The following is a 25,697-nucleotide window of genomic DNA, read 5'->3' on the forward strand; positions in this document are numbered from 1 at the left end:
GTATATTAGTGATTCTGTTACATCTAACCGTGGTCCATTAGAACTTTAATAACGAAGTTTCCTAAAGTCAAAATGTAGTAACCCCACTTCTTCATAGAATCAAATGGTAATAGATGCCACTTGATTCTGTCTGGTCCTACGATTTGAGTACAATGAAGCCTTTTAACTCCACATAGGCGTGAGTTATTTCCCTTTGGATCACAAACTAGAACAGTGTGATGCAATTAAGTCCATTGTCAGATAGCACTGGACTCTGAACGCAGTACTGTTCGAACAGTGAATTAATCCTCTCCGCAAAAGCAATACTTTGTAAGAAATGCATTCGAAAAACTCCGCCGATATCTGAAATATGTATTTAAAATTCTCTGAAGAAATCATCTTAAGTCGGAATGGTGAGTCATGAATTACGAGGTCATCACACTCCAACAAATAAAATACCTGAAAATGTGATTAAAGGCATCAAACAATACATTTTGAAGTATCCAGTATACGAAAGCCATTAGAGCAGAGAAAAACATCAAAAATATAACTTAGTAACCACCTAAACACAAAAAATATGTATGACCTATTTTGCGAAGAATGTGACACTGAAGGAAGAACAAAAGCAAAGGAATGGTTATTCTACAATGTATTTAAAGAAGAGTTCAATTGGCTTACCATGAACCTGCCACTGACACTTGCAACACGTTGATGAACTTCAACGTCATCTCAAGGAACTGTCAAAAGAGCTTGCAACGGAAAACAGCAAACATGCAGTTGTGATGGCAGATTTACAAAAATACTTTCCCACTCCTAATCTGACTAATTCCCACAGCTTTTATACTTGTCGATTCTAAATTACACTGTACATGAACCTGTGTCAGAGCAGTCTTGGTGTATGATACGGGAGAAATGAGATGGTTTCGTGGTCTGTCCATTTGGACAGAAAAATGCACAGGACAAAACCGAAACATCATGAAGACTTTGATGTATTTGTGGTTGCTACACAAATGTTCAAACGTAAGGGAGCTAAACGGTAAGTTTCTCTTAAGGGGACACACTCACAAGGAAGTCGATGGTGTACACAGTATCATAGAGCGGGCTAGAAAATAAATTCCTGAGTACGAAATTACTGGGTGCAATTAATAGGCAAATGTAAAGCCAAGATTCCTTTTCATACAAAAACGATGGAGCTGCATGACTTTTTTGAATTTCAGCTCATGGACCTCTCATGTTAAGAAGAAGAGATGAGGATGGAAATAATGTCTATATTTCTTCAGTGTTGCGGCTACAAGTTAGGAGAAATGAACTGGGGAAATTATACTACAAAACTGATTTCGGCAAAGAGTTTAAGACAGTAGGTTTGAGGAGACGCAAAAGGAAATCTACTGTGCTTTCTAATCAACTACCCATCTTGCGGATTGAGAGGAAGCGTATCAGCAGTGCCAAGTATCGTGATATCATGACGATGATGCCATGGATAGCAGAAGAATACATACCATTTCTTCATGTAACTCCCTCATGGGTATAATAAGCCAGATTACCCTGATTCTGGAAGATTTAGGCAGATGGTAAGTAGGATTATGTTGATGTCAATAATATTATGTGAATAATATTGAACTTAATAACTTGCCGGTGTTTCTTTAATTATGGGAAAGTGCCCATTGGGGAAGCTGGAGATCCTAGAAAGAAGAAGAATACGGAAAATCTTTGGCCCAATCTAGACTGAAACCGGCTGGAACTTCGGAACAACAAGGAAGTCTACAAAATGTGGAGAAAATTTTAGAGACCATGAAAAACAGAAGGTACAAAATGGACAAAACCAGACTACCAAAAAGTTATTCGACTACCTGCGGAACAAGAAGACAACGATGCCCTGGATTAAGGAAGTTCGTAAAGATCTAGAGAAGTCGAACAGCCAGGAAGTTCAGATGTTAGACAGGAAAACATTTCGGAACATGATTCAAAATTTGGAAGGGTTTAAATTCGAAAGAACTGCAAAAACGGGAAGAGTCTGGACGGATGAACAGAAGAAACATCATAGCGCCCATATCAGGAAGAACTGGAGGAAGAGGAAATTTCAGACAAAGAAAAAATGAAATTATAGCGTGATTCTCAGTGGACAATTCGCAAATAAAAAATTAAACAATCGTAAGTCCCTTTTCTCAATATTTGACATTAAAAAGAGCTATATTGATAAACAACTTCATAAAACAGTTTTATAAAAATCGATCCAATCATTTTAGATATATTGCCGGAAACGTTGTTTTCTCGCTCTCCTGCAAAGTTAATTGTTTGGTGTTTACCTTTGTTTGGCTCTGGGCTACAGATATGATAGTAGAAACCGGACACCAAAACATTGCCTAGAAGCGGCTACAGGGTTGAAGGAACTTTGACTGTAGCATGACGTCACTTGTTTACTCTACTGGCATACCTTCAGGTCGTTATGTGAAAGGAAAAATGTCGCGCAGAGGGAGTTCAGTTCATTCCAAGTTTGATGTACACTGTGGTTCAAAAAAAGAATGTATGCAAGGTGGATTATGTTCCTCGCATTTAACATGTTTTCAGACTTTATTTTAATTACTAGCGAAATATAATTACCTCCCATGTAAATACAAACCCTGTGTATACTATAACAATGTCTATACCAGGTGTAAGCATAAGTTTTTACCGGTTTTTGTGGTAAATAAAACACGTAATTATCACGGGAATTTTTTTTTTTTTTTTTAATTCAAAATATTGGCCATCGGCTTCTGCACACTTCGCCCATCTTTCAGGTAAGTTATAAATACCATGCCAGAAAAACTGCTTGTCTTTTGCGTCAAATCATTCGTCGAGCCATTTTACAGCTTCCTCGAAATTGCCGAAGTGCTGCTCTGCGAGCGCGTGCCCCATTGATGCGAAGAAGTGATAGTCAGATGGCGCCAGGTCGGGGCAGTACGGCGGGTGCGGAAGGATGTCCCATCCAAGCGATTTCAAGGTGTTTTTCGCTGGTTTTTCTGTGTGAAACGGCGCACTGTCGTGTAAAAAAATCACTTTGCCAAGTCTTCTGGCCCATTCCGGTCGTCTTTCGATCAATGCGTGATTTAAATGAACCATTTGCTGGCGATAGCGTTGTGCTTTAACAGTTTCATCCAGTAACGCCTGCAACTGCTCGTCTTCGAAATGTTGTGGTCTACCAGAGAGCGCACTGTCTTTCACATTGACATCACCACGTTTAAATTGTCGAAACCACGTCTTCTTACATGTTCTAATCAATGGAGCGTGTTCACCGGATGTTTGTACCAGCAAACGATGACTTTCCACGGCATTTTTCTTTAGATTAAATGAGAAAAGCAATGCGTGCCGCAAATGTTCTTTTTCAAGCACAAACGTAGACATGATCACTGAACGATACACCACAGACGCTAGTGTTTGGCGGACTCAACTTGTGTGTGTTTGTAGGTTAATGTCAGACGAACAAACTGACGTATGTGTCAAATTCATACGCTGCGTACTGTTCGCTATCAACATCTCTTAGTGAAACCGAAAAAGACTTATTCATACACCTGGTAGGTTGAATGGTTTCTGAGAATGCGAGGAACTTACACAATCTGAAAACGTACATTGGATTCGTAGATGCAGAAAAAGCGATCGACAGTGTTAAATGGGAGAAAATGTTTGAGGTTCTGAAAAAATTTGGAATAGATTTTAGAGATCGAAGAGTAATATGTAATCTATACATGAACGAGACAGCTGTTACTGACAGAGACGGGAAGCAGGAAGTGGTAGAGATCCGGAAGGGTGTGCGGCAAGGATGTGCACTATCACCTAACATCTACAATATATACGCAGAAGAGGCCGTGAAAGAAGTCAGAGAGCAGATAAAAAAAAGTACAAGGGTATCGATACATTGTGAAGGTATAGACATGATTAGATCAGATTTGCGGATGATATTTGCAGCACGAGCTGAAAACGAAGGCGAACTTAAAGCCATGCTGTTAAAATGGATGGCATTATGGCGAAAAAAGATATAATATGAAAATAAACAAAACCAAGACAAAATGAATGGTGTGTGATAAAGATGGGCAAGCTAAGATACGAATCCAGATGGGCAACGAAGTGCTTGAAGAAGTTGAGTCATTTGTTTACCTGGGAAACAGAATCGCCAGCGATGGACGGAGTAAAGCAGAAGTACGGAGTAGAATCAACCAAGCAAAACGTGCCTTCAACAAAAGTAAACATGAAAGCTTTTAATTTCTCACAATAATTATATTATATTTATAATCTGCTTTACGTCTCTCCGACACAGATAGGTTTTATAGTGACGATGGGATAGGAAAGGGCTATGAATGGGTAAGAAGCTTTTCTTTTTACAAGTTGCTTTACGTCGAACCCTGGCTACGATGGGACAGGAAAGGGCTAGGAATGGGAAGGAAGCGGCCGTGGCCTTAATTAAGGTACGGCTCCAGCATTTGCCTGGTGTGAAAATGGGAAACCACGGAAAACCATCTTCACGGCTATTGACAGGCCGTTCGAACCCATTATCTCCCGAATCCCAGCTGATATTTCACAGTATCAGTATTGAGATCAGGAAAAGGCTTCGAAAAGCATATGTTTGGAGTGTATGACTGTGAAACTTGGACTGTGGGAACTGAGGGAGAAAGGAGGCTGAAATCTTTCGAGATGTGGTGCTGCAGACGAATGATGAAAATTAAATAGACTGATATAACAAACGACGACGTTCTTCAAAGAGTGGGAGGAAAAAGAAAGCTGTAGAATTGCATCGTGAAAAGGTGGTGATGATTATTGGTTTTTTAATAATGTTATTTGCTTTACGTCCCACTAACTACTTGTACGATTTTCGGAGACGCCGAGGTGCCGGGAATTTAGTCCCACAGGAGTTCTTCTACGTGCCAGTAAATCTACCGACACGTGGTTCACGTATTTAAGCACCTTCAACTACCACCGGACTGAGCCAGATTCGAACCTGCCAAGTTGGAGTCAGAAGGCCAGAGCCTCAACCGTCTGAGCCACTCAGCCCGGCATTTATTGTTTTAAGAGGAAATACAGCTGGGCAACCATCCTCTATTAACACTAATCAGGGGGGAAAACTGAAGGGCTCCGACATTCCGAAAAATGAAGGTATCGGCCAAAGAAAGACAAGGGCCTGAAGGACGTGAGAATGCAAGACGCCCTAGACTCTCGGAGCAGGGGAGGTCGGTTAGGATAGATGAAAGCGAGGAGCCTGCTACAAGTAAGTGGGAGCAATGCCAGGATTCTCCCAAGGTAAGAGCCCCTGGGGTCCCTTTTAATCTCCTCATACCACTGGCAGGGGATACTGTGGGTGTTAATTCTACCACCCCCACCTACAGGGGAACATTGTGAAAGAAAATGCAGCTTATTGGACACCTAACACGACATGAAGGGCTCCAAAGAACAATAATTGAAGGATATGCGGAAGGGGAAAGAACCAAGGGAAGACCTCGGTTGAGATACTTGAACCAGATTCTGGGGTGATGGTGGTGATTATTGTTTTAAGAGGAAGTACAACTAGGCAACCGTGCTCTATATAACACTAATCAGCGAGAGAAAAAATGGAAGGGATCCGATAATTCGAAAAATGAAGATATCGGCCAAAGAAAGACAAGGGCCACGAAGGGCGTGAAAATGAAAGAAACCTAATAGCGTCGGGGGGGGGGGGGAGGAGGAGGAGTTGAGCAGGGGAGGTCAGTTAGGATAGATGAAAGTGAGGAGCCTGGTACAAGTAAGTGGAAGCAATGCCAGGACTCTCCCAAGGTAAGAGCCCCTGGGGTCCCTTTTAGTCGCCTTTTACGACTGGCGGGGGATACCGCGAGTGTTATTCTAGATGCACGGTGCAAGAACTATGAGGAAAGCAGTGAGGCAAGAAGAACGAGGAGCTGCTGCCAACCAATCTACGGATTGTACACCAGAAAAAAAGAACACAATACATTGCGTTCACTCCTTTCTTGGGCAACAGCATACTTTGCAACAAAATTAGTGGCGCTATAAGTTACACCCATGTGTATGTGTTTTTTTTTATTTTTAAGTATCACAATTTTTTACAATGAAGTCTGTCACTTTGGCTGAATGGTCCCAATGCTGGTCCCCTGTTCGATTCCCGACTGGGTTAGAGATTTTTAATTGGGTCTGATTAATTCCGGCGCTTTGGCTGAATGGTCCCAGTGCTGGTCCCCGGTTCGATTCGCGACTGGGTTAGAGATTTTTAATTACGTCTGATTAATTCCTGTGGCTCGAAGACTGGGTGTTTGCCTTCGTCGTAACACACGTCTTCAAATACATACAGCACGACAAATCAGCACAGAAACACGCAACAGTAAATACGACTCTCCACTTATGGTTGGTATCATGAATGGGATCCGGCCATAAAACTAGACTAAATCCATTCAAAGTGGCGACCCCAGCTAACTGTGAAAAAGATAGGAAGAAGAAAAAGAAGAAGAAGAATGCGAAGAAAAGAAGAAGAACGCAATTTTTCTACAAACAAGAGAATGAGGTAAGTCACTTTCGTAAATATGACTATACTCTTAACTTTACCGACCAATGTCTACCTTTGCGAGCGAGAGTGGTGGTGATTATTGTTTTAAGGGGAAGTACAACTAGGCAACCATCATATTATTATTATTATTATTATTATTATTATTATTATTATTATTATTATTATTATTATTATTCATCTCCTGCTTTCACGGCCCCATTGGATCACTTCACTCAATCATTTTCTGGTCATCTTCTTCATTATGTTCTCTTTCCGAATTGCTTTTTACTCGTTCTGATCTTTTCTGTCGTTCCTCATCTGTAAATAGCCTTTTCCACTGTATGTTGTTTCTCTATTGTTGGTTTAAATCTCATGTTTATGTTTTTCAGTTTCTTTACATTTTCTGTTTTGTTTTGAAAATAGTCGCGATTTATTTCTAGTTCTTCGATATCCTCTCTAATTTCCTTAATCCATCCTACTTGTTGCTTCAGATTCCAGGGTTTCGCCATAATTTTTCTTGGTAATCTGGTTTTTGGTGTCCTCATAATGTGACACCCCCCCCCCCCCCAAAAAAAAAAGAGATCCTCTTCTTTCGTGTAGTATCTGTGATGGGCTCCAGTTCTCTGCACACCACTTCACTTGACACTATCCACCACCGTCTATCTTTTTGATATTGTATGTAAGCATGTTCTAGCTATTCTTCTCTCTACTTTTAGGATTGTGTCCATTCTCTTTCCCTGAGTGTCTTTAAAAAGAGTTTCGCTTCCGTATGTCACCTCTGGTTGAACCACCGTCTTGCAATGTTTTGATTTTGCTTTGATCGATAGACAATTTTTACCGTATGTAGACCATGTTAATTTAACCATCCTCTATAACACTAATCAGAGGGAAAAAATGGAAGGCGTCTGACAATTGAAAAAATGAAGGTATCGGCCAAAGAAAGGCAAGAGCCTCGAATGCTGGCGAGACCTAGAGTTTTCAGCAGGGTAACCAGATTAGCCTACAAGCATGAAAATAGGGGACGCTTCGATTGCTGTTGATTATGATTAGGTTCTATTTAAGATCAGAATGTCTTAACACGAGTCACAGACCACACTAAGAGTGCCATTTATTTATAAAGAACCAATACTGATTATTATTATTATTATTATTATTATTATTATTATTATTATTATTATTATTATTATTATTATTATTATTATTATTATTATTATTGACTCATTATGCCCAACTAAGAAGTGCGTTTGAACTTATTAGCACTTTTTTGTTTTGTTTTTCTTCTCTTCCCAATATCTCTTCATCCTCTCGCTCTGTTCCGTTTTCCGTTGTTCAGTCCATCCTGTATTTAGTCCGGCGGGCTTTACAGAACATTTGTGTTTGTGAATTAAGGTTCTGAATTTTATTCTCTCTTGAATGGTTTCTTCCTTAATTCCGATTTCATTCAGGTCTTCACTGATTTCTTTTAGCGAATTGTTGTGATTTTTCATTGATAAGGCTAAGTTTAAAATTTTATTTGTGAGCCTATCATTATCCATAACATTATTATTATTATTATTATTATTATTATTATTATTATTATTATTATTATTATTATTATTATTATTATTATTATTATTTAAAATGGAAGCGGCCCAATTCTAGTACATAACAAAGACATCAAGTGTTGAAACAAACAATGCTCGATATGTAGGATTATAAGTTGCAATGTTTACACTTTATGTTACGCCTGGTTGACTGGTTTGTTACGTTTAGTGCCAACCAAAGAAAATGTAATTACTTTACACAATGAGAAACATACCTCAGAGCTTTGTGACAAATAGAGTTTAAACACGGCATTTTAAAATATACGGTACGATTCACGAAATACGGGACACATATTTTTTGTTGAGACAACGGGACACTTTAGAGAAATAAGGGACAATCCTGTAAAATGAGGGACGTCTGCTGGTATCGGCTAGAACAAATTTATTACTTCCATTGACCTGTCTCAGTCTCATCCTTGGTTTTCACGATATGAAAGTGACTGAGGTATGAGCGATGCTAGTGATGTCATTCCTTACGCAGTGTGTGCTGTTATGAATGGTGTGGAAATGTTGCTCACAGCGCCGGTTGGTGCATGTATTTTGGCGAACACATAAGGGTCAACGTAACTTTTGGCCCACTCTGTATGTCTACACGGCAATAGACTCGTCGGTTCCAGAATATATACCGTGTGTACTGTACATCCAACCGTACAAAAAATAGCCGTCCCAGAATATGACTTTCCTCCCAAACCCTCTTGTTTGAAACAGGATGAACATACTGTGCAGTTGGTAGGATTGCAAGTATCATCTCTTCGCCCACTAACTATCCACAGTTTAAGACTATCCTCGCCTTTCAAAAGAATGTACAACATTAAATATTTCTTTGCTGAGCGAGTTTTGTGCGGCTGAGTGTATACCTATAGCTGCGCCTCCGCGAGGGAAAGAAAGTAAACAGGCGCACACTTTCGATCACGCAAAATAATAATTCTTGTTCTTAATCAGTGTTCAGACCATGCGTAAGTGATATCGTAATCAATGTTATGCGTTGTGTGAAGAAAACAACACAAATTTCTCTTATTATCTTATTGGTCAGTTATTGTCAAAACATTTCACGTATACGAGCTATTTATCAGTGGTGATAGATATTCAGTATTCTAACAAGTAGCAGTAAACGGTTATAAATACGAGAGTGATATTGTATTTGGAAGAGACAACTTGCTCAGCTGGTTAAACAGTTCACAGGGTAAGTCGTAGTCATATATTTCACGGTATGTTATTTTCATTTCAGCTAGTTATAATAATAATAATAATAATAATAATAATAATAATAATAATAATAATAATAATAATAATAATAATGGCCATCTGGATACTTGGCGGCGCCTTTTGACATTTCTTCTTGGAAGCAGTATTTCTTCATCGGTCTCTTGTAACAGGCCAGAGTAAACTGCAGCTTCCACTGAAGTCTCAGAATGAATGAATGAATGAATTAATTAATTAATCAATCAATCAATCAATCAATCAATCAATCAACACTGATCTGCCTGGTGATCGTTAAGGCGCCAAGTCTATATATTCCGACATCGGTTGCAGTCCCGTCGGTGGAAGAAATTTTCACCATCAGAATGTTGGTCGGCAGGGTAGGGGAGATGGTGGTATACAATTTCTAATCACTAGACTGCGTGCCAAGAGCCTGGGTTCAGCTTTATTTTATTTTTTGCTAGTGGCTTTACGTCGCACCGACACAGATAGATCTTATGGCGACGATATTCTATCCTTTTTTCCCTTAATAACTGATACCAAAAAAAATCTCATATCAACAGAAGCCTCCGTAAAGTAGGAAAGGGCTAGGAGTAGGAAGGAAGCGACCGTGGCCTTAATTAAGTTCCACCCCCAGATTTTGCCTGGTGTGAATATGGGGAAACCACGGAAAACCAACTTCAGGGATGTCGACAGTCAGGACCGAACCCACTGTCTCCCGAGTGCAAGCTCACAGCTGAGTGACCCAAACCACGCAGCCACTCGCTCGGTAAATTATTAACCATTTCCAATCAAACAATGATTTGCATTTAGGGCTGTTGCCCCCGGTGGCAGATTCCCTACCGATTGTTTAGCTAGTTTTTACGTATTTTGTTTATTTATTTATTTATTTATTTATTTATTTATTTATTTATTTATTTATTTATTTATTTATTCTTTCTAAATCTATTTACTCTCTATGGTAAGCTTTTTCCTCGGACCCGGCGAGGGATCCCACCTCTACCGCCTCAGGGGTAGTGTTCTGGAACGTGAGACATTGGGTCCAAGGATGAACTGGGAAGGAGGACTAGTACCTCGCCCAGGCAGCCTCACCATCTATGCCGAACAGGGGCTTTGTGAGGGGGGGGGGGGGGCGAGATTGGTAAGGATAGACAAGGAAGAGGGAAGGAAGCAACCGTGGCCTTAAGTTAGGTACCACCCCGCATTTGCCTGGAGGATAAGTGGGAATGGCTGAGGTGGGAATCGAAACCACCTCTACTCAGTTGACCTCGCGAGGCTGAGTGGACCCCGTTCCAGCCCTCATAGCAATTTCAAAATTTCGTGGCAGAGACGGGAATCACGCTAACCACTACACCACACAGACGGACTATTTATTTATTTATTTATTTATTTATTTATTTATTTATTTATTTATTTATTTATTGTTCTCCCCACTTACATAACATTTCCATCCTTCCAACGAACTTGCAAATTTATCGAACATTTCCCTTGATAATTTATTCCATTCCCCCACTCCTCGTCCTATAAATGAATATTTGCCCCGATCTGTGCTCTTGAAGTCCAACTTTATCTTGATATTGTGATCTTTTCTACTTGTAAAAGCTTCACTCAAGCTGATTCTTCTACTTAATGTCATTCAACGCCAACTCGCCAGGGTGGTTGTGTAGTTGTACTTTTATTTCCGTGGACAGTGACGGTGACCACATTTCGGAGGTGTTAGCAATACTAATCTCTTTAAGAACGATTTGAAACAATGTAACAATGTAACCCAGCTCTGAAGTACATGACGCCTTTCTTTGCAGGACTAAACGCGTTTCAGATCAATGGCTGGCACAGTATGGAGTCTCCTGTGGTGCGCCTGCTACCTCCATCTGGTTCACGGCTGGCTCATACTCTTTCCGTCGATGTTCACAAGGGAGGAAAATAGCGGCGGGGACAGGTCTTCTTGGCTCATATTCCCAGGTGAGGTATTCTTCTTCTTCTTCTTTTTCTATGAATCTGTCTTGAGAGAGGTATCATCTTGTCCTGAACATCTCGTTTCAGTTGTACATAGTTTCGACCTTGCTTGACATCTGTTAACATTCCAAACCACTTTCTTACTCTTCTTCCATCTATTTTATCCTCCATCACCCTCTGTTGAAGTCCGGCTCCATGGCTAAATGGTTAGCGTGCTGGCCTTTGGTCACAGGGGTCCCGGGTTCGATTCCCGGCTGGGTCGGAAATTTTAAGCATCATTGGTTAATTTTCCTGGCACGGGGGCTGGGTGTATGTGTTGTCTTCATCATAATTTCATCCTCATCACGACGCGCAGGTCGCCTACGGGTGTCAAATCAAAAGACCTGCACCTGGCGAGCCAAACCCGTTCTGGGATCTCCCGGCACTAAAAGCCATACGCCATTTCATTCACCCCCTGTTGAAGACAATTTCTGCATAGTATGTGACGCAACCAGGATATTTTCCTCTTCTTTATCGTTTTTATCAAGCGTCTCCTCTCTTTCACTCTTCTTAGCACTTTATCCGTCCACTTCACGGTTCCCATTCTTCTTCACAACCATATTTCAAAACTTTCCAAATACTTTGTATCGTTCTTCACTTTGCGGAACTCTTTCTTAAATGAATAGGGATTGCCTTAGACGTCAAGAGCCCTCCCACCTTTCCGAAAGCTTGTTTCCCCATAGAACATTCATTCCATTCCATGTTTTACTGAAGCCGAAAATGTCTCGCACATTATAACAGCCTCGGAATCCTTCTTTTTGGGTATAAGAATTTTATTACCATCAGACAAGAAATTTTTCATCTAACGTATTTTTAAGTGAGGAGTTCTTACGAAAGAAGCCAAAAACCCGCACAAATTTTTATACAACCCAAATTTAAACAAATCATTATTAAACTTCAAAAGCAAATTGGCTTATACCCTTCTGTAGGCATATAGCCTAACGCAGAATTAAACCAGTGTTGCCAACTCAGCGGATTTTCCGCTAAATTTGGCGGAATTAGAAGACTCTCGGCGGTGAAATATATCATTTAGCGAGCGGACAGCGGATTTTTTGCAGAATTCTAGATTTATTATAGCGGAATTTAGTGTTTTATCCACTTTACGTTTTTTTTAAAAAAATTCTCCAGCCTGTCTCCGAGCAATTCCGTATTTCTTGTCAGGAGCTAGCAGTCATATGAGGAAAACATCTTATTTGGATTTGATGTTATGAGATCATAGTATCATGATTTGTAATGCGTGGGGAAAGGGTACTTATCTCTTAGTTGACGAATGTCGACAGATAATGAAACTGGGAGAGAGTAGGATTTATATCTATGTATGAAGGAAGACCGTTTAATGAAGTGGCCTGTTCTCTGTGTGGCCCTTGAGGTAGGGGATTCACCTAGTTTGCACCCGGCAGTAAAACACCTACAAGTTTTAGCTCGCCGGTAGGCGTTAATCCCAGTGAAACTCACAGGTCAGATAAGTGCAGACATTTACTTTACTTTACGTCGCACCGACACAGATATGGCGGCGATGGGATAGGAAAGGCCTAGGAGTTGGAAGGAAGCGACCGTGGCCTTAATTAAGGTACACCCCCAGCATTTGCCTGGTGTGAAAATGGGAAACCACGGAAAACCAATCTTCAGGGCTGCCGACAGTGGGATTCAACCCCACTATCCCCCGGATGCAAGCTCACAGCACTTTTATTGTTATTATTATTATTATTATTATTATTATTATTATCATCATCATCTGTTTACCCTCCAGCTTCGGTTTTTCCCTCGGACTTAGCGAGGGATCCCACCTCTACCGCCTCAGGGCAGTGTCCTGGAGCTTCAGACTCTTGGTCGGGGGATACAACTGGGGAGTATGACCAGTACCTCGCCCAGGCGGCCTCACCTGCTATGCAGAACAGGGGCCTTGTGGAGGGATGGGAAGATTGGAAGGGATAGGCAAGGAAGAGGGAAGGAAGCGGCCGTGGCCTTAAGTTAGGTACCATCCCGGCATTCGCCTGGAGGAGAAGTGGGAAACCACGGAAAACCACTTCCAGGATGGCTGAGGTGGGAATCGAACCCACCTCTACTCAGTTGACCTCCCGAGGCTGAGTGGACCCCGTTCCAGCCCTCGTACCACTTTTCAAATTTCGTGGCAGAGCCGGGAATCAAACCCGGACCTCCGGGGGTGGCAGCTAATCACGCTAACCACTACACCACAGAGGCGGACATTATTATTATTATTATTATTATTATTATTATTATTATTATTATTATTATTATTATTTGAGATCGGATTACTTGGCGGAATTTTAGCGGATTTTTAGTAGTATTTAGCGGATCTTGAAAATATAAGTTGGCAACACTGAATTAAACAAGGAAAATATTAGCATTGATGCTTTCACGGCCCTTACGTGATATAGGCTTTTGGGCTTATGCCATGTCTAGAGAACAAGATGAATCTCTTTACGTTTCGCAGAGAACTTTGCTCCGCATCTTCAATCTCGACTGTTCACAGGAAGGCTTCTACAATAATGTGCGTTTGAACTTGAGGATGCTTTACCGTTGGTCGCTGTAGTGGTACGTACATTCGTCACCAGATGGCTCGCCGTATGCAGGCACAGCGCTCCAAGCGGGAGCTGAGGACAACATTAACCTCCAATTAAGATATTCCATTACACCGTGTGTGCGTGAATAGTAACAGATAGGTCATCAGAAAAATCAGGAACATTCTTAACTTCAAACCCTCATTATTGTAGAAGTATTTTCGTGAACAGTCGAGATTTTCTTCTGAAGACAAAAAGCAAAGTTCTCTGCGAAACGTGTTTTCTTGACACGGCATAAGCCCAAAAGCCTATATCATGTCCACAAGAAAAATATTGGCATTAACTCATTTTGCAATAAGCCTATTGGTTCGATTGAAATTAAAGCCTAAACACGAGCGTCCATAATAAAGCAAACGGACAGTAGGGCAGTAGAACGACAGAGTTTATCCACAATCAGAGATCTTTTTCATGCAAATATCGTACGGCATGGAATATCTGAAATCATCTGATTTCATTATCCAGGGTTTCAAGAGTAAGTGGACTGTTATTGGGCACTTTCCGTTATAAAGCTCCCCACAAATAAAAATTACAGACGCAATCTGGGAGAAATAGGGAGCCAAAGTCAACAACTAATAAATCACCCGTTCATCGAACACCTGTTTTAATGCATGTGTTGACTGATGAGCGGGCACCATACTGAGAGCTAACGCAAATTACGTTCAATCACAAGTGTAGGAATGCAACACTAATAATGTGCTTACCGCTAACCATGCCTGACCGCGCACTCTATCCCCGCCACTCGAGAACACAGTCCACCTGCACGACAACCCCGACTAAAATGCCGATAACATTTCGCTGCCTCTCTCTCCCTCTCTCTGTAGAACATGAGCAAGTCTTATCTCCTTGTTCGATGCGGGAACGATTAGGTCAGTTTTATTACACGTTTCATCACTGCAATCCATGCAAACTACATTTAGCGTCGTAGAACATGAGAAATAACACAGAAAATTATTGACACACGTCTCACCTGTCCCCAGCTCTAACGACGAAAGCTGTCTACTAAGTGCAAGTGGGGGAACAAGGTCACGTGCAGGACCATACAAAAATCAAGATCCCGTACAATCAAGGACAAAAATACTACAGTACAACCTCGATAAGACGTTCCTATTTATTACGCTATCCCGGATAATACGCAATTTTTGCCCAGTCCCTAGAATTTTCCTATAAGAAGCCATTAAAACATACCCCGTAATATTGCCCTTCCCTCCCGTTCATATCGCTCTTTTTCGAGGGAATATTCTTCGGTTAAACTTTAGCAAAGTTCAAGAGAAATGAGACATTTTACTTCCTCGTCGCAAGGGTACATGCATGCACAGAAATGGTGTCCCGTTATAAATAAAGCATGGCGCCCCCCCCCCACTTACCACCTCGCGTAATACATTGCTACAAGACTGTTGTGATTGAAATGGACACCGTGGTGAATGTATAACAATACACACCCTGTGCCTTAAACACTACCCCCTCACTCCTCCCCCCTTTTTCAGTGATGGAGTAGGGCAGGGTTAATTGTTTATGTCGAGACACCATTTCTGTGCATGCGTGTACCTACACACCTGAAGAAAACTGTACACTTTACCTGAGCTAAAGGCTAAAGTATGTTGACATTAACACTTCGCAATCAGCGCCCCGGGGAGACTAATACTGTAGAGGCCAATTTAGGATATCTTGGAAACAAGTTATTGCATACCATTGTAGAAATCATTGACAAGGAAGTCAGAGAAGAAACCTCTTCATCACATTCCATACTGGTTTACCAGGACAGTTCTAAGATTGTCTTTCATTTGTGTTCAGAGTATTGAAGCTTGTCTGGGATTATGAGTGTGAAAGGGCAAGAGCGTTCCTTACCGGATAAATTAGACATTTTTTTGCGAAAGCGCGATAAAAACACTAATATTAACCAGAGACAGCTCACTGATTCGTTAGGAATTCCATCGTCTACGATAAGAACGATATTTTAAGATCGTTATTCAATCATTGATGCAGTGACGTCAGGAGGATCTGATACTATATCAGGTATCTCCAATATGGTGTACTAAGAAAGAAAGAAAGAAAGAAAGAAAGTATAATTCAATTAAATGATACGTCAGTACATAGTCTCCTTTACAATGAGAAACATATTACGTCATTATTTTGCTTTGTTTCTCCCCGCTTATTACGCGGTATTCATGTGCGCCCTTTGACAACGCCTTATCGAGGTTTTATTGTATACTCATGTTCATAGAAACCAGAACACCTTGAAAGTGAAGAGATAGGAAGTTCATATTCACAGGACATGTTTGCATTAGTATGTTCTGAAGAAATGATTAGCATTTGAACCATGTCGGCCCTCAGATTCAAGGTCCACATCGATATCTCGGCGCACCACCACCGACTGGTAAAATGTACCTGTGGCCGTGCGCGTAGAGGCGCGCGGCTGTGAGCTTGCATCCGGGAGATAGTAGGTTCGAATCCCACTATCGGCAGCCCTGAAGATGGTTTTCCGTGGTTTCCCATTTTCACACCAGGCAAATGCTGGGGCTGTACCTTAATTAAGGCCACGGCCGCTTCCTTCCAACTCCTAGGCCTTTCCTATCCCATCGTCGCCATAAGACCTATCTGTGTCGGTGCGACGTAAAACCCCTAGCAAAAAAAAAAATGTACCTGCGGCTCTCGTTGTCGCTATAAACCGAAGGTAATGGATCAGTGTGACTTCAGCAGACGTGCAGGATGCCTCGCAGACGTATACGAGAACCGTACCGTCAAATGAGTGAGTTTGAATGTTTACCCTCCAGGGTCGGTTTTTCCCTCGGACTCAGCGAGGGATCCCACCTCTACCGCCTCAAGGGCAGTGTCCTGGAGCGTGAGACATTGGGTCGGGGATACAACTGCGGAGAATGACCAGTACCTCGCTCAGGCGGCCTCACCTTCTATGCTGAACAGGGGCCTTGGTGGGTGATGGAAAGAATGGAAGGGATAGACAAGGAAGTGGGAAGGAAGCGGCCGTGGCCTTAAGTTAGGTACCATCCCGGCATTTGCCTGGAGGAGAAGTGGGAAACCACGGAAAATCACTTCCAGGATGGCTGACGTGGGAATGGAACCCACCTCTACTCATTCGACCTCCCGAGACTGAGTGGACTCCGTTCCAGCCCTCGTACCACTTTTCAAATTTCGTGGCAGAGCCGGGAATCGAATCAGGGCCTCCGGGGTTGGCAGCTAATCACACTAACCACTATACCACAGAGGCAGACGTCATCGTACTTTAAGAAATAAATGCGCGCAAAAAGCAACGAAGAACTGGTTAGCTTAGGAGGATGTCACAGGGAGCGATCAGTGCTAACGGAGACACAGGTATTTGTCTAAAATGTTCTTGTGAATCCCTTGACAGGCTGTCTCAGTAAGTTCAGCTTTCTAAACTATCCACATGGGAATCAACGAATTACTTTTGTTTGTGACCGGATGACACAAATAAGAAACATTGCTTTTATTTTTTATTTTTTACAGGTGTTCGGATTAAGTAATTAAGTGCTAGGATTACGAAGGTAATGGCCGTGATCTAATTGTAGTACAGCCCAGGGATTTGTCTGTCGACGGTAGGATCTGAATCCACGATCTCCTGAATACAAGTTTGTAGCTACATGGCCTGTATTGAGTAGCCAACTCTCTCCCGTACACTAGTTGTGAGGTACAGCCCAGGCATTTGTCTGTCGACGGTAGGATCTGAATCCACGATCTCCTGAATACAAGTTTGTAGCTACATGGCCTGTATTGAGTAGCTAACTCTCTCCCGTACACTAGTTGTGAGGTATAGCCCAGGCATTTGTCCGTCGACGGTAGGATCTGAATCCACGATCTCCTGAATACAAGTTTGTAGCTACATGGCCTGTATTGAGTAGCTAACTCTCTCCCGTACACTAGTTGTGAGGTACAGCCCAGGCATTTGTCTGTCGACGGTAGGATCTGAATCCACGATCTCCTGAATACAAGTTTGTAGCTACATGGTCTGTATTGAAGTAGCCAACTTCCTCCCGTACACTAGTTGTGAGGTACAGCCCAGGCATTTGTCTGTCGACGGTAGGATCTGAATCCACGATCTCCTGAATACAAGTTTGTAGCTACATGGTCTGTATTGAAGTAGCCAACTCTCTCCCGTACACTAGTTGTGAGGTACAGCCCAGGCATTTGTCTGTCGACGGTAGGATCTGAATCCACGATCTCCTGAATACAAGTTTGTAGCTACATGGCCTGTATTGAGTAGCTAACTCTCTCCCGTACACTAGTTGTGAGGTACAGCCCAGGCATTTGTCTGTCGACGGTAGGATCTGAATCCACGATCTCCTGAATACAAGTTTGTAGCTACATGGTCTGTATTGAAGTAGCCAACTCCCTCCCGTACACTAGTTGTGAAAAAAATGCAGGGTCTCTCACATAAAGTCAAACCGGACACATGGTGTTTGTACTCTGCGCTACGACAGCTGCTTTAGCGGAACATGTCACGCGCGGTCGCCTTGCTTTAAGCGTATATACTATCTTACAGGAAATTTTACCTTATAAAAGTTGCTGGACCGGGCGAGTTGGCCGTGCGCGTAGAGGCGCGTGGCTGTGAGCTTGCATCCGGGAGATAGTAGGTTCGAATCCCACTATCGGCAGCCCTGATAATGGTTTTCCGTGGTTTCCCATTTTCACACCAGGCAAATGCTGGGGCTGTACCTTAATTAAGGCCACGGCCGCTTCCTTCCAACTCCTAGGCCTTTCCTATCCCATCGACGCCATAAGACCTATCTGTGTCGGTGCGACGTAAGACCCCTAGCAAAAAAAAAAAAAAAAAGTTGCTGGAAGTGTCGTCCTTCCTGGGTTATTCAGGCATTATATCTGGTAGCCACATTCTGACTCCCGCGACAGAGTTCTACCACTTCAATGTTTCTGATTTCATTCGTAAGGTTTTCTTTCAGTTCCTCCAATGTGTGAGGATTTGCTCGATACACTTTTTCTTTCAGTTTACCCCACAAGTAAATCTCACACACTGTTAAATCTGGAGAACGAGGGGGAAATATACCAGCACCGGTCACTCTGTCCGCAAACACTTCCGAGGTTGTAAGAAGGGAATCTTCTGCTGTGTGAACATGGGTTGAATCTTGTGAAACCACCCACGCAGTTTTTCTTCTTCCGTTAACTGATTGAACAACGATGTCAAAATGTCACCATGGCACCTCTCTGCATTTACTGCCGTCTTGAAGGAAATAGGCCCTATTATTCGTCTTGCACTAACAGCACACCAAACACCAATATTCCTATCGTAATGAGGGACTTCGAAACACCATCAGGATTTTCTGCACACCAGTAGCGAGAGTTATGACTGTTCACACGACCATTAAGATTAAACCAGAACTTTTACATACGAAAATATTATGCTGCAATGATAACTGTCTCACCATGTTAACAGTAGAGACTCAGACTGGCGACTCATGCTTGCAAGGTCAAGAACTAAGCGTGCGCCTCCCGTCCTGCAGCTGCCGTAGCGCAGAGTACAAACACCGTGCGTTCGGTCTGGGTTTATACGAGACACCCTGTAGTCAGAAATAACTTCGTTTTCTTGCCTTCTCTTTGTCTGAAAGTGCAGCATAATCCGTGATAAAAAATATTAAGGAACTATTACGTGTTCATTGTAGTTTAGACGTTTTACAACTGCTACAAACTGTGGCAAATTCATGAAAAATCTCCGCAGTTGCAGGCTTGTTCCCCTATGAGAGCGCCGGCGATGAATGCATACACGTGGAACGATATTCAAGGAACATGGAGTATGAATGGATGAGTGAATATATTGTGTGTTTACAATCTGTTTATGGATGAGAGCATTGATATATCTTGACGGCAGGAACCAAGTGGTGCGGTTCCGGAAACATATCTGAGAGTTACGACGACCTGGGCGTCAACCGGGAGACAGACGCTTGCTGCAGAGAGCACGACTACTGTCCAGACCTGATCGAGGCCGGAGGTACCGGACACGGGCTGACGAATGGGGCCTTGTATACCAGGTAAGGATGAGACGCATATCTCACACTCAAATTGAATCAGTCGGTGGAGAAAACGAAGCACTGTAACTTTTTCCACACTTTTCAGGGAAAGTTAAACAACTACAGATGAAACTCAGGTATACGTTTTCAAAAGGGGACGGCCAAAATAGTGTATAAATGAGGAAACATAAAAGTGAAATTTCTTATCGAACTGAAATTGCGTTATTCCATTATTGCTCAAACTATATGCAATAAATGAAACGAACACACATACTACAGTGATTCAAGTACAGTACTTACGTACAGGCAGAGTTAGTGATGGGATAATCGGATACTTTTAATAATCGAATACCCATCTTCCGATTATTTAAACAATCGAATAAAATAACCTCTGTGGCGTAGTGGTTAGTGTGATTGGCTGCCACCCCCGGAGGCCCGGGTTGGATTCCCGGCTCTGCCACGAAATTTGAAAAGTGGTACGAGGGCTGGAACGGGGTTCACTCAGCCTCGGGAGGTCAACTGAGTAGAGATGGGTTCGATTCCCACCTCAGCCATCCTAGAAGTGGTTTTCCGTGGCTTCCCACTTCTCCTCCAGGCAAATGCCGGGATGGTACCTAACTTAAGGCCACGACCGCTTCCTTCCCTCTTCCTTGTCTATCTCTTCCAATCTTCCCATCCTCCCGCAAGGCCCCAGTTCAGCATAGAGGTGAGGCCGCCTGGGCGAGGTACTGGGCATCCTCCCCAGTTGTATCCCCCGACGAAGAGTCTGAAGCACCAGGACACTGCCTTGAGGCAGTAGAGGTAGGATCCCTCGTTAAATCCGCGGGAAAAACCGACCCTGGAGGGGTAAACAGATAAAGAATAAGAAGGAAATATCGAATGCGTTTCGAATATCATTCAGTTTTATCGCATAGAATATTCGGATGCGTCATGAATCAGTTTTTCGGTTTAAGTGTGTCGGATGGATAATCGATTGAAATAAGCGAATAGACGAACTCTTATGAAAAATAGAAATACGCCTTTTTCCAAACGTATCTCCAAATGTTGAAACTAGATGAGTGAATTAACTGTCTTAATAACATCACTTTTCACTCCATTATTTCGAAAGCATTCACTATTTAATTGCCTCATTCATTCGAATGAATAATCGAAAAATAATCGGCATAGAAATATAATCGTATAAAATTAAATAATCGAATAAGCGATTATTTTGTATTCGATTATCCCATCACTATACAGAGTACTGGTGCTTTATGCGCGGTTAAAAAAATTCTCCCTTCTTTGATTTTTCACACGCCCGCAGCGATAATGCGTTCTATAAATACAAGAAGCGTCGGCATCTACTGTCGCCTCGCTTAACGCACTGTTGATTATGGTGGTGATTACTGATTACTGTCTTAAGAGGGCCGCAATCCTTTTATCTGCAAGTATACGGACTGATTAGCCAGCTGGCCTTACGCCAACGACAGAGTACCGGTATTCCAACAACTCGCATTCTACGCTAGAGTGGAGAGAAGTGAGGATTTCATTATAAGAAAAGTACCACATTTCAAGTTTTGAACGATTTAAACAGAAATACACATTGATGTTTATACATTTCTAAATATTTTTGTGTGTGATTTGATAGAATCCGATGATGTTCTTTCAGGAACGAAACATCTCATTCTATTTATTTAAGCTGTATCTTTTTTCAGGTACATTACAACACCGTCATGTACAAATTCATATGTACCGTATGTATTTCAAAATTTTACACTATGACTTCTCCCTCCGTTTCTCAGAGATTTTTGTTAGTCTGAGAGATTGACGAATTTTATCCAGCCTCGTCACTCCAAAGGCCCTTTGGATCTTCATTTCAGCCCCATTAAGTTTCTGTTCATCTATTTTCTTTGCAGCCCAGCACTCCGAACCATATAGAATTGTTGGACGGACAACCATTCTGTAGATTTTGCCCTTCAGGTGAAGAGGGACCTTCCAGTCACATAGAACACCGGTAGCTCAATCAATCAATCAATCAATCAATCAATCAATCAATCAATCAATCAATCAATCAATCAATCAATCAATCAATCAATCAATCAATCAATCAATCTATCAATCAATCAATCAATCAATCAATCAATCAATCAATCAATCAATCGGCATTTAGGGCTATGGCCCAGGTGGCAGATTCCTTATCGATTGTTTACCTAGCTTTCTCTTAAATGTTTACAAAGAACTCGCCCGGCTCCATGGCTACATGGTTGGCGTACTGGCCTTTGAACAGGGGCCCCGGGTTCTATTCCCGGCGGGGGCGGGAATTTTAACCATCATTTGTTAATTTCGCTGGCACGGGGTTTATCCTCATCACGAAGCGAAGGTCGCCTACGGGCGTTAAATCAAAAGACCTGCACCTGGCGAGCCGAAGTCCTCGGACACATCCCGGCACTAAAAGCCATTCGCCATTTCATATTATTATTATTATTATTATTATTATTATTATTATTATTATTATTTTACAAATAAATTTATCCAACATTTCCTTTGATAATGTACTCCAATCCCTTACTCTTCGTCCTATAAATGAATATTTGCCCCAATTTGTCCTCTTGAATTCCAACTTCATCTTCATATTATGATCTTTCCTACTTTTAAAAGCTCCACTCAAGCTTATTCATCTACTTATGTCATTCCACGCTATCTCCCCACTGACAGCTCGGAACATACCACTTAGATAAATAGATACATAATGTCTTTAATTGGTGGCGAAGTTAGGGCTCAAGGCCCTCTCTTACACTTAACCACTAGAAGAGTATACATGTATATAACGTATACAGTACTTACAAATAACACAAATAATGATATTGTATAGGCATTTGGGCTTGTGTCGTGTCAAGAAAATTAATGGCAATACAAATAATATTAATAGCAAAAACAATAGTAATAATATTAAAAATTACAATAAAAGAATCCTTAATTTTAAAATACACAAAGTAAAATACATTTAAGTGATGAAACTGCAATAATCCGTTAATTCATCCCATTCAATCTTTCATTCACCCAACAATTATCCAGCAAGTCAGCAGGATCTACGCAACAAATACTCGCGGCACGCCACTTTAAACTTGCGATGAGAGGGATTGTCCCTAATGTTCACAGGGAGCAAATTCCATGCCCTGGACGCAGAGATTATGAAGGAGCGGTTGTAAGCCGCAGTGCGGTTTACAGATATGGTAAGAGAGGAGCCAGATCTCGTATGGTGGTCATGATATGACGAGAGGTAAGATAAAGGTGAAGAAATATAGTTGGGAGTATTAGTGGAAAGTAATTTGTGCAGAAGTGTAACATGTGAAATTCACGCCACTGGTGCACTCGAAGCCACGACAATTCCTTATAATATGGTGATATATGAGCATCATATCGCAGATTAAATATACACTGACTGACAGAGCAAATGCAACATCAAGAAGGAGTGGTTCGAAAGGGATGAAAGTTGGGGAAAAAACAGAGACGGCACGGACGAATAATTGATGTTTATTTCAAACCGATATGCAGGTTACACAATGCGCACGGCATCGACTCAGTAGGATGTAGGACCACCGCGAGCAGCGATGCACGCAGAAACACGTCGAGGTACAGAGTCAATAAGAGTGCGGATGGTGTCCTGAGGGATGGTTCTCCATTCTCTGTCAACCATTTGCCACAGTTGGTCGTCCGTACGAGGCTGGGGCAGAGTTTGCAAACGGCGTCCAATGAGATCCCACACGTGTTCGATTGGTGAGAGATCCGGAGAGTACGCTGGCCACGGAAGCATCTGTACACCTCGTAGAGCCTGTTGGGAGATGCGAGCAGTGTGTGGGCGGGCATTATCCTGCTGAAACAGAGCATTGGGCAGCCCCTGAAGGTACGGGAGTGCCACCGGCCGCAGCACATGCTGCACGTAGCGGTGGGCATTTAACGTGCCTTGAATACGCACTAGAGGTGACGTGGAATCATACACAATAGCGCCCCAAACCATGATGCCGCGTTGTCTAGCGGTAGGGCGCTCCACAGTTACTGCCGGATTTGACCTTTCTCCACGCCGACGCCACACTCGTCTGCGGTGACTATCACTGACAGAACAGAAGCGTGACTCATCGAAGAACACGACGTTCCGCCATTCCCTCATCCAAGTCGCTCTAGCCCGGCACCATGCCAGGCGTGCACGTCTATGCTGTGGAGTCAATGGTAGTCTTCTGAGCGGACGCCGGGAGTGCAGGCCTCCTTCAACCAATCGACGGGAAATTGTTCTGGTCGATATTGGAACAGCCAGGGTGTCTTGCACATGCTGAAAAATGGCGGTTGACGTGGCGTGCGGGGCTGCCACCGCTTGGCGGCGGATGCGCCGATCCTCGCGTGCTGACGTCACTCGGGCTGCGCCTGGACCCCTCGCACGTGCCACATGTCCCTGCGCCAACCATCTTCGCCACAGGCGCTGCACCGTGGACACATCCCTATGGGTATCGGCTGCGATTTGACGAAGCGACCAACCTGCCCTTCTTAGCCCGATCACCATACCCCTCATAAAGTCGTCTGTCTGCTGGAAATGCCTCCGTGGACGGCGGCCTGGCATTCTTAGCTATACACGTGTCCTGTGGCACACGACAACACGTTGTACAATGACTGTCGGCTGAGAAATCACGGTACGAAGTGGGCCATTCGCCAACGCCGTGTCCCATTTATCGTTCGCTACGTGCGCAGCACAGCGGCGCATTTCACATCATGAGCATACCTCAGTGACGTCAGTCTACCCTGCAATTGGCATAAAGTTCTGACCACTCCTTCTTGGTGTTGCATTTGCTCTGTCAGTCAGTGTATATCTTACGCAGCTATTCAGGCTCCTGTCCAGTCTCTTGTTACTGTCGCAGGTAATTTCAGTCAACACAGTGTCACAATAGTCAAGTATAGGTATTAAAAGAGAGTGAATTAGTTTTACTTTGAGTCCAACCGAGAATGCATTACAGAATCGCTTCGGAGGATATAAGTATTTTGTGTAATTTATTACATGTGCTTATCGCCTGATGGGTCCAATTTAGTGTCTCAGTCATAATAATTCCTTAGTCGCTGAAGTAGAGTAGGGTATGATTTTATTGTTTAAAATTATTGGAGAGATGTACCTTTGCTTGAGGGAATATAGGTTTTTACTGGTACCGATAATAATAACTTGAGTTTTATTCAGGTTTATTAGTAAACTGTTTTTATTTGCATAGTCACTAAGATGGTTTAGGTCGGAATTTATTTTAGTAATTGCAGTATCAATATCACTCGGTTTTGAATGACAGTAAATTTGTACATCATCTGCGTACACTTGCACTTTGCAGAATTTAAGAGCTTTTGATATATCATTAATTTGTATGATAAATAACAGTGGTCCCAGGACCGACCCCTGAGGGACAGCGAGGGTCTTACTTTGCCACCCTGAACTCACATTTCCCACTGTCACACGTTGCCGAACAGTCGAGCAGCTCGTCTCCTTACCCCCAAGTCTTCCCAGCCCAAAGTTTGCAACATTTTAGTAACACTACTCCTTTGTCGGAAATCATCCAGAACAAATCGTGCGCTCTCCTTTGGATCTCTTCTAGTTCTCGTATCAAGTAATGGTGGTGTGGGCCCTAAACACTGGAACCATACTCTAATTGGGGTCTTAGCACTGACTTATACGCCTTCTTCTTTACATCTTTACCACAAGCTGCTCGCCATTTCATCCAGACACTCTCTGTCTCTGTCTATATCTGGGTTCTCCTGTATCACTGAACAGAGATATTTGAAGCTGGTTTACGCTACTTCCACCTTAGCAATTGTTAAACCATCCTGACCATCAAGATCACTCATGGAGAAATTACAGTTTTAG

At 42.5% G+C, this 25,697-nt stretch overlaps 1 protein-coding gene across 1 annotated transcript in view; it reads left to right on the top strand.

Moving 5' to 3' along the window:
- Positions 1 to 5,097: 5,097 nt before the first annotated feature.
- LOC136886782 (phospholipase A2-like) overlaps positions 5,098 to 25,697 on the top strand; it is a 30,684-nt gene continuing 10,084 nt past the window's right edge. Inside the window, exons 1-2 of the mRNA XM_068230960.1 lie at positions 5,098 to 5,247; positions 19,683 to 19,849. Of these exons, the coding sequence (XP_068087061.1) occupies positions 5,098 to 5,247; positions 19,683 to 19,849 (317 nt within the window). The remainder of the gene's footprint in view (positions 5,248 to 19,682; positions 19,850 to 25,697) is intronic.

Source organism: Anabrus simplex, chromosome X (assembly GCF_040414725.1).
Source record: "Anabrus simplex isolate iqAnaSimp1 chromosome X, ASM4041472v1, whole genome shotgun sequence".
Lineage (NCBI taxonomy): Eukaryota > Metazoa > Arthropoda > Insecta > Orthoptera > Tettigoniidae > Anabrus > Anabrus simplex.